The sequence below is a fragment of the Rhineura floridana genome, chromosome 3 (genome assembly GCF_030035675.1).
Source record: "Rhineura floridana isolate rRhiFlo1 chromosome 3, rRhiFlo1.hap2, whole genome shotgun sequence".
Classification (NCBI taxonomy): domain Eukaryota; kingdom Metazoa; phylum Chordata; class Lepidosauria; order Squamata; family Rhineuridae; genus Rhineura; species Rhineura floridana.
The window spans coordinates 9640092-9654181 of record NC_084482.1 but is presented as its reverse complement, the minus strand read 5'-3'; the positions used below and the strand labels follow the sequence as shown (position 1 = coordinate 9654181).

The following is a 14090-nucleotide window of genomic DNA, read 5'->3' as shown; positions in this document are numbered from 1 at the left end:
GAGCTCTGAGCCAGCTTGGCATGGGTGTGTAGTGACTATGCTGCCCTCTTAATGATGTAGGTACTACCCTTAACATACACACACTGGGCCTTGTCCAGTGTTGTTAACAGGATAGCCCCAGCCAGCACATGTGTGCCAAGTGGGCTTGGAGGTGCATTTGGCACAGGTGCAGCCAGCCAGCAGGGACTGGGAACAGCCTGGCAATAGTGCTAAGTAGAACTCCTGGCCCAAATGTGTGTACTGGGTTCCCCCCCTTCCCCATGTACACACCTTGGGGGTGGGGCTAGTGTCATGAACAGAGCAGCACCAGCCAATGCATGTTTCCCAAACAGGCCCAGAGCTAAGCACCACAACCCACCCTCACTAATTAGTAACTGGCAGGGGGGTCACTTGTGTTTCTCCCTACTATGTGATGGGAAAATGGATTTTAAAAACACATAACCATGGACACGAAATAAGCAGCCATACACTGTCATCAATGTGCACTTGTGTGTGTGCATGCACACACACATTCGCATGCACGCACACACACATGCACTTTAAACATTTGATCAAACCTAAAAAGATCAGCAGTCACAGAGAACATAATCAACAGAGCAGTCCAACTCAGGGGAAGCTGGCATAAGTTGTGCTGGAGCAAGAGAAGCCAGTGTAAAGTCCCACCGCATCCAGTTGTCATTCAGAAACCTTTGGGATGGCTGAGCACTGGCTCAGCCAGGAGCTGCACACAAGGACCAAAAAGTAAAAGCCTGCTCTCCCAAATACACCTACCAGGAAGTAAGCCCTCGCCATTGATTTCTATTGCAATTATTTCCTTAGACCGAGCTTTTTCCTGGAGTAACTTTTGCCTGGATTGAGACCTGCAGGAGCGCTCTGAACACGAGCTGGATATGGTCTGAGTCCCTTCACCTCAGCCCCTCCCCTGACACCCCCAGAACATCCCTTTTTTCAGGCCCTACGCCAGCTTACACCGGCTCCATGTGTGGCAGTTTTGGCTGAGCTGGCTAGGGCCTGTCTCAGCTGGGCTGGCCCGGCTGAGCCCCCACTGAGCCAGGCTGAGGGACTTACGCGGGTGTTATCTGGCTGAGCCAGGACCCATCTGGCTCAGCTGGAGATCCATCCCATCCAACTTCCCTCAGTCCGATGTAAATGCAAGTTGGATTGCACCCCAAGACTATGCAACATTCACATCATGCCAGCATGGAATCCTATACTGGGCACAGAATTCAGCATCCTAAGAAACCACTTTCATTAAAAACAAAACAAGTTTCTGGTCCTTGTGGTTGTGCAGATAATTTCAACATAAGTGGGCAATGTCTGGTGAAAACCCAAAAGGCAAGGGAAGGGGCTCAAAAGGATTTCTAGGAGTCAAGAAGAAAGAATTGAATGCCAGACATGACCAGAAAAAGCAGCATAAATGGTAAGAAATTTGCATATAGACATGCACCAATGTTTAATTTATATAATTTTTAGACTGCAAAATTCTATTTTTCTTGACAGTGTTTTTTTAATGCACAGAGGACATGCAGAGTACTTGACATAAGAGTGCTAGTTCCTCAAGAGAGGAGCCCTCCAAGATACACACTGGGGGTGGAGTTAAACTAGGGGTTGGAATGTGATTAGGCATGAGAGGCATTGATAGAGATTACAGCAATCTCAAAGATTTGGATAAAGGTGACTTGTGGGTCAGGAGACAGAAAAATTCCAGTGGATCCTCTTCTCTCCTTCCAGATGTTGACATTTCGTTCTACAAGAAATTCCCCAATGTGTCAGGACTGGCTGGGGTGTCTCCTGCTGCCACTCCTACCCGTCGCCGTCACCGGACTACCTTCAGCCAGGACCAGTTAGATCAGCTGGAGGCAGCATTTGCAAAAAACCATTACCCTGATATTTATTGCCGGGAGGAGCTGGCCAGAGCTATCAAACTCAATGAGGCTCGCATCCAGGTACTTGCTCAATACTTGAGAGTCCAAAGAACATGTGGTCACTGTTGCACTGGACACATTAAAAAGGCCTGCGCAAGAGCTTTTAGAAACTGGGTCTCTAAATCACTTATGTGTTGTCCCTTTAGATCATCATGGGACAAAGAAAGTTTTCTTTTTTTAGCTAAATTGAGAACCACATTCTTTGATGTTTTGAATTCTACGTTAATTTCTTTTCTAGTAATAAACCAATATTAACTGCATGAATGAACATATAAATGCTTGTGCATGTTATCTTTTACAGGTAAACAGGTATATTGGTTCTATATGAGGTATTGAGGCATCTCCCCAATATCTAGAGACTAAAAAGAAAGCCTATTTGAAGTGATAGCAGCAAAGAACTACATTTTTTCTGAGTTTTACAAAAAATATTAACCAGAGAACTAGCTGAGTGTGCCAAGTCCAGAAGATTGCTAAGGACCTCTGCTTGAGCTTTGAGGTCTCCCACAATTCCAATCCGTCTACCTGCAACATACCTGTGTACACATGAGCGTGATTCCTTTTCTTTCTTTTCTTCTTCTTTAAATTAGAGTATAATTTGTCCATCCCAAACACACTGCACAACCTTATCTCAGAATGTCTTGCTCCTGGCAGATACGTACCTTCTGCTGATGTCCCAGTTCCTAATGGGTATGTTCTGGTTTTCCCAAAAGGCTGGCATGGACAACTTATGTATTCCTGAAGGAACCTGAAGGAACAGGTTCGTAGCTTGGGAGTTCTTTTAGATCCATCCCTGTCACTTGAGGCTCAGATAGCCTCTGTGGCACAGGGTGCTTTCTACCAGCTTCGGCTGGTGGCCCAGCTGCGCCCCTATCTGGACAGAGAGAACCTCGCTTCAGTAGTCCATGCGCTGGTAACCTCAAAATTAGATTACTGCAATGCGCTCTACGTGGGGCTGCCTCTGAAGACGGTTCAGAAACTGCAGCTTGTGCAGAATGCAGCGGCCAGATTGTTAACGGGGACCAGACGGTCCGACCATATAACACCGACTCTGGCCCGCCTGCACTGGCTGCCTATTTGTTTCCGGGCCCGGTTCAAAGTGCTGGTTTTGACCTATAAAGCCTTACACGGCATAGGACCACAATACCTGTTGGAACGCCTCCCCCGATATGAACCTGCCCGTACCCTACGTTCATCATCAAAGACCCTCTTCCGAGTTCCTACTCATAGGGAAGCTCGGAGGATGGCAACGCGGAAAAGGGCCTTTTCTGTGGTGGCCCCCGAACTGTGGAACGATCTCCCAGAGGAAATACGCCTGGCACCATCGTTAATATCTTTTCGGTGCCAGGTTAAAACTTTTCTTTTCACCCAGGCTTTTTAATTAATTATGTTTAGTATACGCTGACATTGTTTTAATTTTTTAATAATTTTTAACTTTTTTATATGTTTTATATTGATACATGTCTTGTACTTTGCTATTTCTTGTCTTGTGAACCGCCCAGAGAGCTTCGGCTATGGGGCGGTCTATAAGCTTAATGAAACAAATAAATAAATAAATAAATAAATTCTCGGGAATAATTCTGTTTTAAGCATCACTATTGAGATGCCTTGTCCTGGGAATGTAATACACAATATGCATTTTATCTCTCCTTGCGTTGACAGGTTTGGTTCCAGAACCGGCGAGCAAAGCAGCGAAAGCAGGAACGAGCCCTGCCAAAACCAGGCACCCCTGGTGTCCTCTCTGTCTGTCCCCTGCCTGCACCCCCACCTCGACAGTACCACTATCCCTCCACTCTTGGGTCACATCATCACCTGCCTCGCTTCCCTTCCACTTACACTCTGCCACCCCCACCTCCCTCTGCTACTTCTGCCCAGTTTCCCTGCTCTGCCTCCCACCATCCTCAACCCTCCCGCACTCCTGAAGACTGGTACAGCCCGCTGCGCACCATTGGTTCCCCCACAGCTGCTCCGCCACCTTCCATGCTCTCCCTGAGTCTTGACCCTGGCACCCACTGGAACTAAGAGCTCTTCCTCTTCAAGGAATTGACAATGTCCAGCAACACAGGGTGGAGGAGTTTATCATAAAAACGTCCAAAGATGTACACCATTATCTTGTTTATTCTGTCGATGGTGACTTCCATTGAACCATTATGCTGCATGTGCTTGACTGTTCTAGTGATAAACAGTAACTAGTCTGAGGCAAAGGAATCTGGGGAAGATGACACACACACACACCCAAGCAGTGACATATGGCCACCTATGAAACAGAATATCTGTACAGGCACATTGTAACACCCTGTCTCAACCTCTGGCAATCCCAATTTATCACCTGAAAAACTCCTGCACATTTGTCACAAAAACTCCTATGCTTTTCAGAGGATTCTGTGGGCATAGAGAGAGCAGTCAGTTCACGTAAGATGCTGGCCAGGTCTGTTAGGCCTTCACATGAGCAATGTAGAATGCAACCTAGAACAAACCCCAAACTTTTTAGCATTTGCACATTGCAGGTGGGGTGACCAGTTATGCATTGCCAAAACAGATTTGGATCACAAAATAAAAGAGAGCACCAACTTGCATAACATTTGCATATGACACTTTATCATGTATAGATGCAAATTTAGAAATAAATACTATAATTTAAATAGAAATATAGTACATCTCACCATAGAGGGCAGACAGCAAGTGACTTGTGTGCCTGCTCAGTCTGCTGACCAGATGCTGCTGTTGATGGGCAACTTCAAGGCCTGTCCTGCTCTCCCTGTTTATGGCTCCTTATTTTTATCCAGACTTCGACTGGACAGCCCTCAAACAGAGGACATCTTCAAATAGAGGGCTTTCCTCTCTAAAGAAGGATGCAAGGCCACCCTAATTAAAGGGGAAGATCAGTAATGGTGAGCACACTATATTTCATGAAAGGTTGTCCATCATTACTGATCTTTTTGAGGAAGCTCTAATAAGCTTTTAAAGAGTTTCCAGGGAGAAGTATGCATTTTTGGAAGAACAAATGAAGCAAAAATTGGCAACTGCTATAATGGGATGCCTTTTTTGTGGTGGCCACTATTTTTTCTTTTTAGAATGCTCCCAAATGAGGCAATGTCTGGGACATGGGGGGGTAGGGGGACAGAGATGATGACAGCCCCCAGGAACAGACTCCACAATCCGTTCTGCTGCCTGCACAGCCACAGGCAGCAATCAAAAATAATAAAAAGAAATGGACTACAAACAATGAAGACAAATATAAATACCTAAACCAATGTAATCATAACAAATGAAGAATGAAAGAAACGTTATACAAACGTTATAGCAAAATCAAATGCAATATGCAGTGAGGGGAGAGAGATCTTGAAAATCCCAAAAATACAGTCTGAAAGCCCCTGCTTTCTGCACTTGGAGAACTGACATAGCCCATTATACACCATGAGTTGCCTGACAATTCAGAAGATACAAGATAATCAAATTTTTGTACTTTTGTCTGTCTTCAGGTAATTTCAGGGCTGCAATTAAGACCAGATAAAAACACATTTGAAAGATAAATATAAAATTTAAAACAATACATTTAAGTATAAACACCCCTTCCAATTAACCCATCAGCAAATTGGTCACACACCAAAGGTCTTACACAGCGGCTTCTGGATTATGTTTAAACTCCACCTCAACTATCAAGGAGAATGCCCATATATTTTCTTAAACCTGACCCTGTCATGTTTTTAAAATGCTTTGGGTGGATCCGCACATTATGTCCCCCTCAGAGCTACAAATTCCTAGCACTCCTCCAACTACCTACACTTCCCATGATTCTTTGGGGGAAGTCACACACTCTAAATGCACATTGGGTATACTTTAAATGTATGATGCTGCTATTTTTCTGCTTCAGCATTTCTTCAACTACACCCCTACAAAGCATTTATACAGTCTTTAGCTTTTAGACCTTGAAGGATTTGAGACGTGTTTAAATGCACCTTCATATCCTCCAACATTTCACAAATGAAAATAGGGGCATTCTAGTGACACACCTTGAGCGTTATAACACGAATCACTGTCTCAGAGTGATTCTGCCCCTTCTCCCATTCCATATTGCTGAAACACCTTTTTGGTCTACTGAATATTTCACTCATTTGCTCTGAAATAGCCGGTCCAGCACTGGTTTCTGAAACAATGAAGTAAGGCATATTAATAAACTAACAGTTTTCAGGTTGTTGTTTTTTGAAGTTAAATTTCAAATTGGACCTGGCTGATCTTGTTATAGACCAGCTGTAACTAAAAAAAACCCACATTTATCATCAGCATTTGGGATAGGGAAAACACTGAAGGAAAGCAGTGCACTGGGATTTTAAGTGTATGAATCTGCATGTGTGTGCCTTCAATGAATGCATGTCCAGATGCATCTGCCCACCTATTTGAAGATTTAATTAATCTAGATACTTGGGTGAGGAAGCTGAAACTTTAAGAATTCTAGTGCTTGTGTGTGCATATTAATAGGATTTTGCAAAGCCATCTCCCAAAAGCACAGCAAGGACAGTGACTTTCCAGGGACTGGTACAAGAAAAATAAGGACTACCTTATAGAGACAGCTGGAATGTACTCACCTGTTCTCAAGAGCACATCCATTTAAACACCTGCACATAAAATGCAGGAAGAAATTTTGGCCTGCCACTTCATATACTTTAGTGTGTTGAGATTTGTTTTGAACTGTTGATAAGGCCATTGTGTGTGTTTTTTAACACACAGGTGATGAAGAAGACCCTTCAGTGATAGTAATAGTATGTTCTCAAGCAGTGATCCTTGGTGCAAGAGCTGGTATGTCAAGAGCACACAAAAACATCCCTTTGCCATTCTGGCAAATACAGGTGTTATTTATTACATTTTCATGACTTCAGTGTGATTCTGCCAAAGAGACGAGTCTAATCTTGCAGGGTTGTGGGAAACTCCATTTTACTCCCTCTGGAGAGATATATTTAAAGCCTACAGTCCAATGCACAAACTTCAGAGAACTAGCCATGTGTGTTACAACAACCACAAGAGTCATGTGGCAGTGTAAAGGCAAAGAGGGCACATTTTGTTGCGCAATCCCATGCATATTTACTCGAAAGTAATTCCCATTGTGTTCAGTGGGGCTCACTCCCTTAGGAATCAGCAACACTGAATTCAGTGAAATTTGCTTCTGGGCAAACATGCATAACGTCGGGCTGCCGTGGTTGTACAATGGAGCAAGTCGCATTCTATTCAATATGGTGCTTTTATAAGTAAAAACCCAAGAAAAAGTGCATGAAATCGGGCAGTACGAGTATCTCAAGCAGAAGGAGGGGGCGTGTGGAGGGAACTCTGCAAGACTACCATGGCAACAGCCTCCTAAAAAAGCAATGTCGTAAATCTCATACTGTCACGTTTCGCGCGCTTGGAAAAGGTCGTGGATGTTTTCTTCAGTTTGCAACTATGTATCTTCATGGTCTTGCAGAGAGATTTGGTTCCCAAAAAATTATTTGTCTAATAATTTATGTTGGAGTTGGCGAGAGTTGGAAATAGGAGTTAACTCCAAAAGCAAGTTAGGCGGCATCTTTATTAGGACTAACCAATGCGCTGCAAAATAGCGAGAGACCTATTGTGTGATATTTTGGCTGGTACTAATAAAGGCATTGCTATTGAATATTGCCGTTTCTGATGTCAGATTTGTGTCCATTTATTATTTTGCGTTGAGACTGGCCTGTTTTGTCCTATGTAGAAGGGCATTGCTGGTACCAGAAATAGCAAAGCTGACATCAGAAATGGAAATATTCAAAATCCTGTAAAGCGCCCTTAAGAGTGGCCATCCTGGAGAAAAGGAATTTCAAAGGATGCCTGCAAACGTCAAAGCGCTGACGTCGAGGGGTTCAGCGCTATCTTGAACCAAGACAAACGATTTTTAGTACATTGTAAGTCTTAATTGGTTTACCAATATCAGAATGTCTGCGTTTTCAACAACTGCTTTGTGAATTCCCACTATTAATTACCTAATTATCACTGTCTGTACTTGTCTGCATTTCATTTCCCTCTCACCTGTTTACAATCCCGTCCTCCAACCACGTATAATAGACCTGCAACCGCGGATAAGTCCTTGAAAGCTTGTGCTATAATAAATTTGTTGGCTTTTAAGGTTCTTTGCTGTGTAAACATCTTTTACTTAAAATAAACATCTGTATCAAACGCCTGCCTTTAACTTCTCCGCTCTTTTGTCTTCCTGTTCACACTCCCTCCCATTCTGTTCTCTTCTGACAGTTAAGGAGAGAATAGGCTCCTCTAGCAAGCAAAACAATCACTTCGAGATTATTTTTTCAGACCACTACAATGGAAAAGTAAGTCTACTTTGTTTTATTTAAATCCCGCCACGCGCTTTCACGTTCCCTCGCCCTCCTGAAGAAATGTGGTTGCAACCGGGAGGGAGGGGGAGAGGGGGGGAGGGAGGGGGAGAGGGGGGGAGGGAGGGGGAGAGGGGGGGAGGGATGGTCGAGGAGACGGAAGCCTATATGAGCGAGACGAGACCCGGATGCTCAAATATCTGTTTTGGAGGGAGAAAGTTGAATAAGTGCCCGGATGTTGAAGCAAACTCTTCCGCATCATGGACACAACGGTTAAGAGGCTTCCATTGCAGAGCGCATGCGTAGTCGCTTATATTCGCAGAAAGGCACAGTATCTATCACGTGCCCGACCGTGGTGGGCGGGACACTATATAAGCCTAGCGCGGGCGGTGCCTCGGCCGCATTTTCAGCTGCTTGAGCCCGGGAAGCATCTCTTGGTTAGTAGAAAGTGAGCATCTTCGGGCTTTCTTTGTTGTTGTGAAGCGTTCCTTGAATTTTATATTTAGTATGCTGGTAAAGAGATAACGGTGGTTGTTCTTCAATAGCGACACTGTAAAATAAAAAGCGGAAAGAGGGCCGCGAGAGGACTGACGCGGCTTAAAAGCGCACGCGCGGTGTTAGAACGGCGTTCAGAATGTTAGCGGTATGCGCATGCGGCAAGGGTCCCAGTTGTTTCCTCAAGCTGTAAAAGGAAAGCTGCGGTGCCGTGTATTGCGCGTGTGTGGTGGGTGACTAGTTACATGGTTCTGAAAGGGGGGGAGAAGAAGAAGAAGAAAGGGACTGAGGGTTTCCAACGGGCGCGCGGGGAAAATTTGCGAGGCCGTGCAGCAACAGTCGTCGCCTGCCGCCATCTTTGGTTGTCCAGATGGCCCTCTTCTCTAAGCGGGGGGTTAACAAGATGGCGCTGGAGGCGGAGAAATGAGGCCTGGCCTTGAGGCGGGGAGGAAGACGCGTTCTTAGACTTTCTCCAGCCGCCCGGCCATCCATCCACTCCTGGTACGTTTCCCCTTGGGAACTGGTAGTTTAAGCTTTTCCGCTGGTTGAAGAAAAACGGCGGGGGCGTGGTTTACGTATTGCGCTATGTACCATAGCATGTAGCTGGTTGCAGGAAGTGAGTCGATCAGGGTTAGCAATTCCTTTTGTGAAGTGAGGGGTGAGGAGAAGTTTGCACGGCCCTGAGACAGCCTGCTTTTCCCACTTACAACAATATGCTCAGACTAGACTAGGATTCTGATGTGGCTGTACCTCATAAGGTTCAGAGCTAAAGTATGCGCTGGGGGAGGGGGGCATTATAAAAATCATTACATGCTGTGTTTACACAGTGGTGTAGTGCCCCATGGAGGATGACTTGTAAAAATATAAAGTTGTACTCCGTGTAGGAATGACTACAACCATACCAAAAGCATTGTACAGCCTTCTGGAACGTCAAAAGTTTAAATTATAACCAACAAAGTGAGGCATGTGAGGTTGTCTACAGTTGGACTTGCTCCCTTCCTCTTTTTCCTAAAAAGGGTTATGATCTAACAGAATCATTCAATCTTGTATTTCTAATCCATAGTCATGTCTATTTCTGTTTTTAGACACCACCCTGGCCACTATCATGTCTTCTGAAGAAGGAAAGCTGTTTGTTGGGGGACTGAATTTTGACACAGATGAGCAAGGCCTGGAGCAGCATTTCAGCTCTTTTGGTCCCATTTCTGAAGGTACTCATGCTTAGTTGAAGGGGATGGAATGTTCCAGTGGGATCAACATAAAAGAGTTGGATAACTTCCTCTCCTTTCTCTTCTGTACCTAGTTGTTGTGATCAAGGACAAAGAGACCCAGAGATCAAGAGGCTTTGGCTTTATCACCTTTGCCAATCCTGAGCATGCATCAGATGCCATGAGAGCCATGAATGGAGAGGTGAGAACTTATGAATCGGCTATAGTGGTGTGTTGTTAACCATTGTGTTACTGTGGTTTGGCTGCTTTAGTAATGCGAGACAAACCAAAAACATACTCCCAGGCAACAATGTTTTGATTTTTGGTTTTAAAAAGTTTTCCTAATCAGTCCAGAATTATTTTAGGTAAATACATTTTTCCTTGTTTGCAAGTTTCAACCCAATATATAGGAGGAAGGAGTGTTGCAGAGTGTGCATGTGTTACCTAAATGTACACATGTTTACTAGGCTCTCCCTCAGCCTCTTAATTAATGACACAGTGAGTTGCTTATATCATAAGCAATAAACTGGTGAAAGATAGCTACTGATAAAAGGCGGGTAGGGAACCTGTGGCTCTCTGAACATTGCTGGACTCCAGCTTCCATAATCTGTGATGATTGGCCATGCTTGCTGGGGCTAATAGGAGTTGGGACTCAAACAACGTCTAAAAGGTCACAGGTTTTCTGTCCCAGTTAAAAGACTAATATGATTCTCTATTCCATACTCCCATCTGCCTCTGTCAGCTAGTCTCCTTGGGCGGTGTTTATCTTGGAGAGCTGGAATCTGTATCCTTCCAAGTGCACTAGAAGCTCTTTAAGAGTGAAACAACTAGTTCATATTTCCTTCAATTGCCTCATGTTTCAGACAAGCTATTCTATCAGGTTACCTACCACCCACCTCTACAGGGTTTACTCCCCACAAGCAGCTTTCAGCAACAGGATTCAATTCTATAGTTCCATTTCTCAAGGTATCTTGGGTCTTTCAGAATACTCAAATCTCTTGAAAGAAGGATTTTTCAAAAATGTTTCAACTTATTGTGCAAAGTGCAAACTCCAGAGTAGCTGTGAGTAGCAGCAGCTAGGAATAATGCAGGGGTGTGTGTTTGAAGTCATACCCATTCCTAGGTGAGTAACATAAAACTTAGCATGGTATTAAGGAATTGTGACCCTATAGCAGAAGCTCAGTCTCAAGGAACTGAAAGTTAAAATTGTTTAGAACTTGTATTCAGTATAGCAACAGAGTTGTCACTGTAATGGGGTGGAGAACCTCAGGCCTGGAAGCCTATCACATGAACACGCCTGGACGTCTGTCTGGCCCCCACAACTCTCCACATTCCACATCTATCATTGATCCTATTTTGCATTCCAAATATTTTTGCCAGGCTGGAATGGGTCCTTGTACTCTGAGTATGCCTCTTGTTTCTCTGGATCAGGGATAGAGAGGGGTGTGTATAGAAACTCCTGCAGTACGAAGGTAAAATTTACATTTGTTGTTCCTCCCACTTTTGCCACTGGTCCATCCACCACTAGCATGATACCCACATAGGAATATGGCCTCTGGTTTAAAAAGGTTCCCCACCCTGCTGTGATGGTTAGAATGTTGGCTTGGTAAAGTTTAATTACTTCATCTCTAAAGCTTAGCAATAGGATTTGAGCTGACACTGTTTTGGCCTAGCCTACATTGAAGAGTTGTAATAAAGCTACTAATGAGAACTCTCTTAACTCAGAGCTGTATGGACAAGAACACTTAACTGGTGAAAAGTTGTGTTATATAAAGAATTGTTGGTTATGTAGTAGCTATGAAAATTAATGTAAATAATTGTTCTATCAGCTAGTTCTTTGATTGGACAACCATAATAATTAAAGTACTTGTTCATTATCAGTCTGTAGATGGGCGCCAGATCAGAGTTGACCATGCGGGTAAATCTTCCCGTGGATCCAGAGGTGGCTACTTTGGAGGCAGGGGGCGAGGCCGTGGCTATTCCCGAGGTGCGTATAAGAAGATAGGAGCAAACATCTATGTATGTTGAGCTAATGAAGGAAGGGTTGGGTTGCTGGTCGTTCATCTGTCACTGAAACATTTTTTGTCCTTGAAGGTAGTGGAGACAGAAGCTATAGTGGGCGATATGACAACAGAAGTGGAGGCTACAGTGGTTCCCGGGACTACAGCAGGTAATTATGGTGATGTGCCCTGCTATACTGTTCAGTTTTAAGTAAGCAGATAGAAAACAAATGTTTTCTTTTCAGAAGTCAGGGAGGCTATAATGACCGCTACTCTTCAGGAGGTTCTTACAGAGACAGCTATGACAACTGAGGTAAGTAGATCTTGGGAAGGGATTGAAAATGCTGCCCTTGTCACAATGCTCATAAACTTTCAGTGTTCTGAACTTACACTGGGTAGCGGCAGTAACTACAGCTCCCTACTGAGTTGTTAGTATCAAGATGGGTTTTTTGCATATCTGCCATTGACTCAAATCTAAGACATTGCGGCCCTCAATTCACGTTACTGGTAAATAACTTAAATGCATGTTGGATCTTAAAGAACTCTTTTTAACTTCAGATTGCAAAGTTGTCGGAGTGCTAAATGGGGGAGGGCCTGAGATTCCTAGCATCACTAATCTAAAAAAGTCTAGGAGTGGTGAATTGCTGCAACTTGTCCATATGCCTGTGCCTTTATGATTGTACCTGCTTCTTGTCCTCAGCTCACACCGAGTAAAAATCCTTCCTGAATCAAGATCGTCCTTCCAATGGCCGTATTTATAAAGATTTTTGGAGCTTCGCTGAATCTTGTTTAGTTACCTACTTGTATCTTCCCCTATATAGCTTTTGTCACATGCACCCGAAAGCTTCCTCTGCAAGATGGCCTGTTTAGACTTTGCTCAAGAGTTGGTTTTTTCAAGAGTGGTTTTTAAGCATTTTTGAAATCGGTTTTATTTGTCTTGCTTTCTCAATCCAAGGTTTCTTTTAACTTGACACATGGGGCCCTACAACTTTAAACAGCTGGAAGCTGAGCAAACTTTTTTTGGAATAGTGCAATGCACTTAAGAGTTCAACTCTTAGCATAGCAAGAGAGCGACAAAGGCAAACCACCTTAGTATTACTAAAAAGAGTTAAATGATTCACGCTGGTCATAGTAAAAAGCTATTTTACTGTAAAGTAAGCCCAGAAATCAGATTGAACACTTTGAGAGGTTCTTGAAAATGTTTGTTTATATTGTCCTTTTTTTACTGGAAGAAACATGCATAATTCAATTGAAATTGTATTTGAAGTGGATAAGGAAGTTCCTGTACTGAGTTCTTGGCTTTACGAAGCCCATTAAAATCCCATCTGAAACAATTCTCTGCTCTTGACGTTTGACATCACATTGCACCGCACAACTTGGAATAGCTTAGTGATAAGGAAGCAAAAGCATTTTGGGCCTCACCTAGGTAAAGCCCGGGGTTGGTGCCCAAGTAATGGGTTTGATATACACTAATATTTAAAAAGTTGGTGTGAAATAGTGGAAACAGTAGGAAACCTGCAACATGGGGCAGATACCTAGTTGAAACATCTGCTTGCTCCTTAAACTGGCTAAGGGATATCTAGCATAACTTAAGCTATAACTAGAAGCATCTTGATAGTCATGTTGTAGCTGAATAATTTTGTATCAGAATGACTCTTGGCTTCTAAATGGATACTATGACCCTAATCAGCATCAACCAACTCTTCCGATTCCCAAGAATGTTGAGAGATGTGCCAGTGTCTACAATGCAGTGCTATCCTGGGGAAATGAATCGGCTGGTAGTGGCTGAAACAATTCACAGCCAAGGGACTGGTGGTGGTGGTGAAATAGCTCTGGAGTTTTGTATTGCAAACATGGATATCAGTGGAGTTCTTCAAAACCGTGTTACCTGGCAATCTCGGGCTTTCTAGCTTGGTTTTCAAATAGTGAGTTACTTAACTGAGCCTTGATTATCGAAGGCAAATCACTATTTCTGGTTTGGGTGTCGGTACTACAGAGGGAGCAAGACATGAGGTGCCAAGCCAAAACAAGTGTGGTAAAACATTTTTTGCTGTATGGTAACACTAGACTTGTGATGCTTCAACTTTTAAAACATTCAAATAAGTCCAGTGATAACCTTGAAAGAGTGATACTCCT

At 43.6% G+C, this 14090-nt stretch overlaps 3 protein-coding genes across 7 annotated transcripts in view; 2 read left to right on the top strand and 1 right to left on the bottom strand.

Annotated features, from left to right (window-relative positions):
• Window positions 1-6692, bottom strand: part of LOC133382040 (sperm acrosome membrane-associated protein 3-like) — a 49939-nt gene extending 43247 nt beyond the window's left edge. The window contains exon 1 of the mRNA XM_061621698.1: window positions 6509-6692. Within this exon, the coding sequence (XP_061477682.1) occupies window positions 6509-6627 (119 nt within the window). The 5' untranslated portion in view covers window positions 6628-6692. The remainder of the gene's footprint in view (window positions 1-6508) is intronic.
• Window positions 1-13288, top strand: part of LOC133379310 (RNA-binding protein 3-like) — a 158988-nt gene extending 145700 nt beyond the window's left edge. The window contains exons 1-7 of one of the 5 annotated variants that reach the window (XM_061614327.1): window positions 8585-8691; window positions 9835-9957; window positions 10050-10156; window positions 11836-11941; window positions 12049-12124; window positions 12200-12267; window positions 12655-13288. In XM_061614327.1, the coding sequence (XP_061470311.1) occupies window positions 9855-9957; window positions 10050-10156; window positions 11836-11941; window positions 12049-12124; window positions 12200-12266 (459 nt within the window). In that variant the 5' untranslated portion in view covers window positions 8585-8691; window positions 9835-9854 and the 3' untranslated portion in view covers window position 12267; window positions 12655-13288. Of the gene's footprint in view, window positions 1-8584; window positions 8703-9142; window positions 9251-9834; window positions 9958-10049; window positions 10157-11835; window positions 11942-12048; window positions 12125-12199; window positions 12268-12654 lie in introns of those variants that run through there. The other 4 variants (XM_061614330.1, XM_061614326.1, XM_061614328.1 and 1 more) reach the window with 4 other exon arrangements.
• LOC133379532 (homeobox protein prophet of Pit-1-like) lies at window positions 1396-3944 on the top strand. Its single transcript, XM_061614992.1, has 3 exons — window positions 1396-1420; window positions 1732-1946; window positions 3585-3944. Exons 1-3 carry the CDS (start codon window positions 1396-1398, stop codon window positions 3942-3944), a joined length of 600 nt encoding a protein of 199 aa, XP_061470976.1.
• Window positions 13289-14090: the final 802 nt, after the last annotated feature.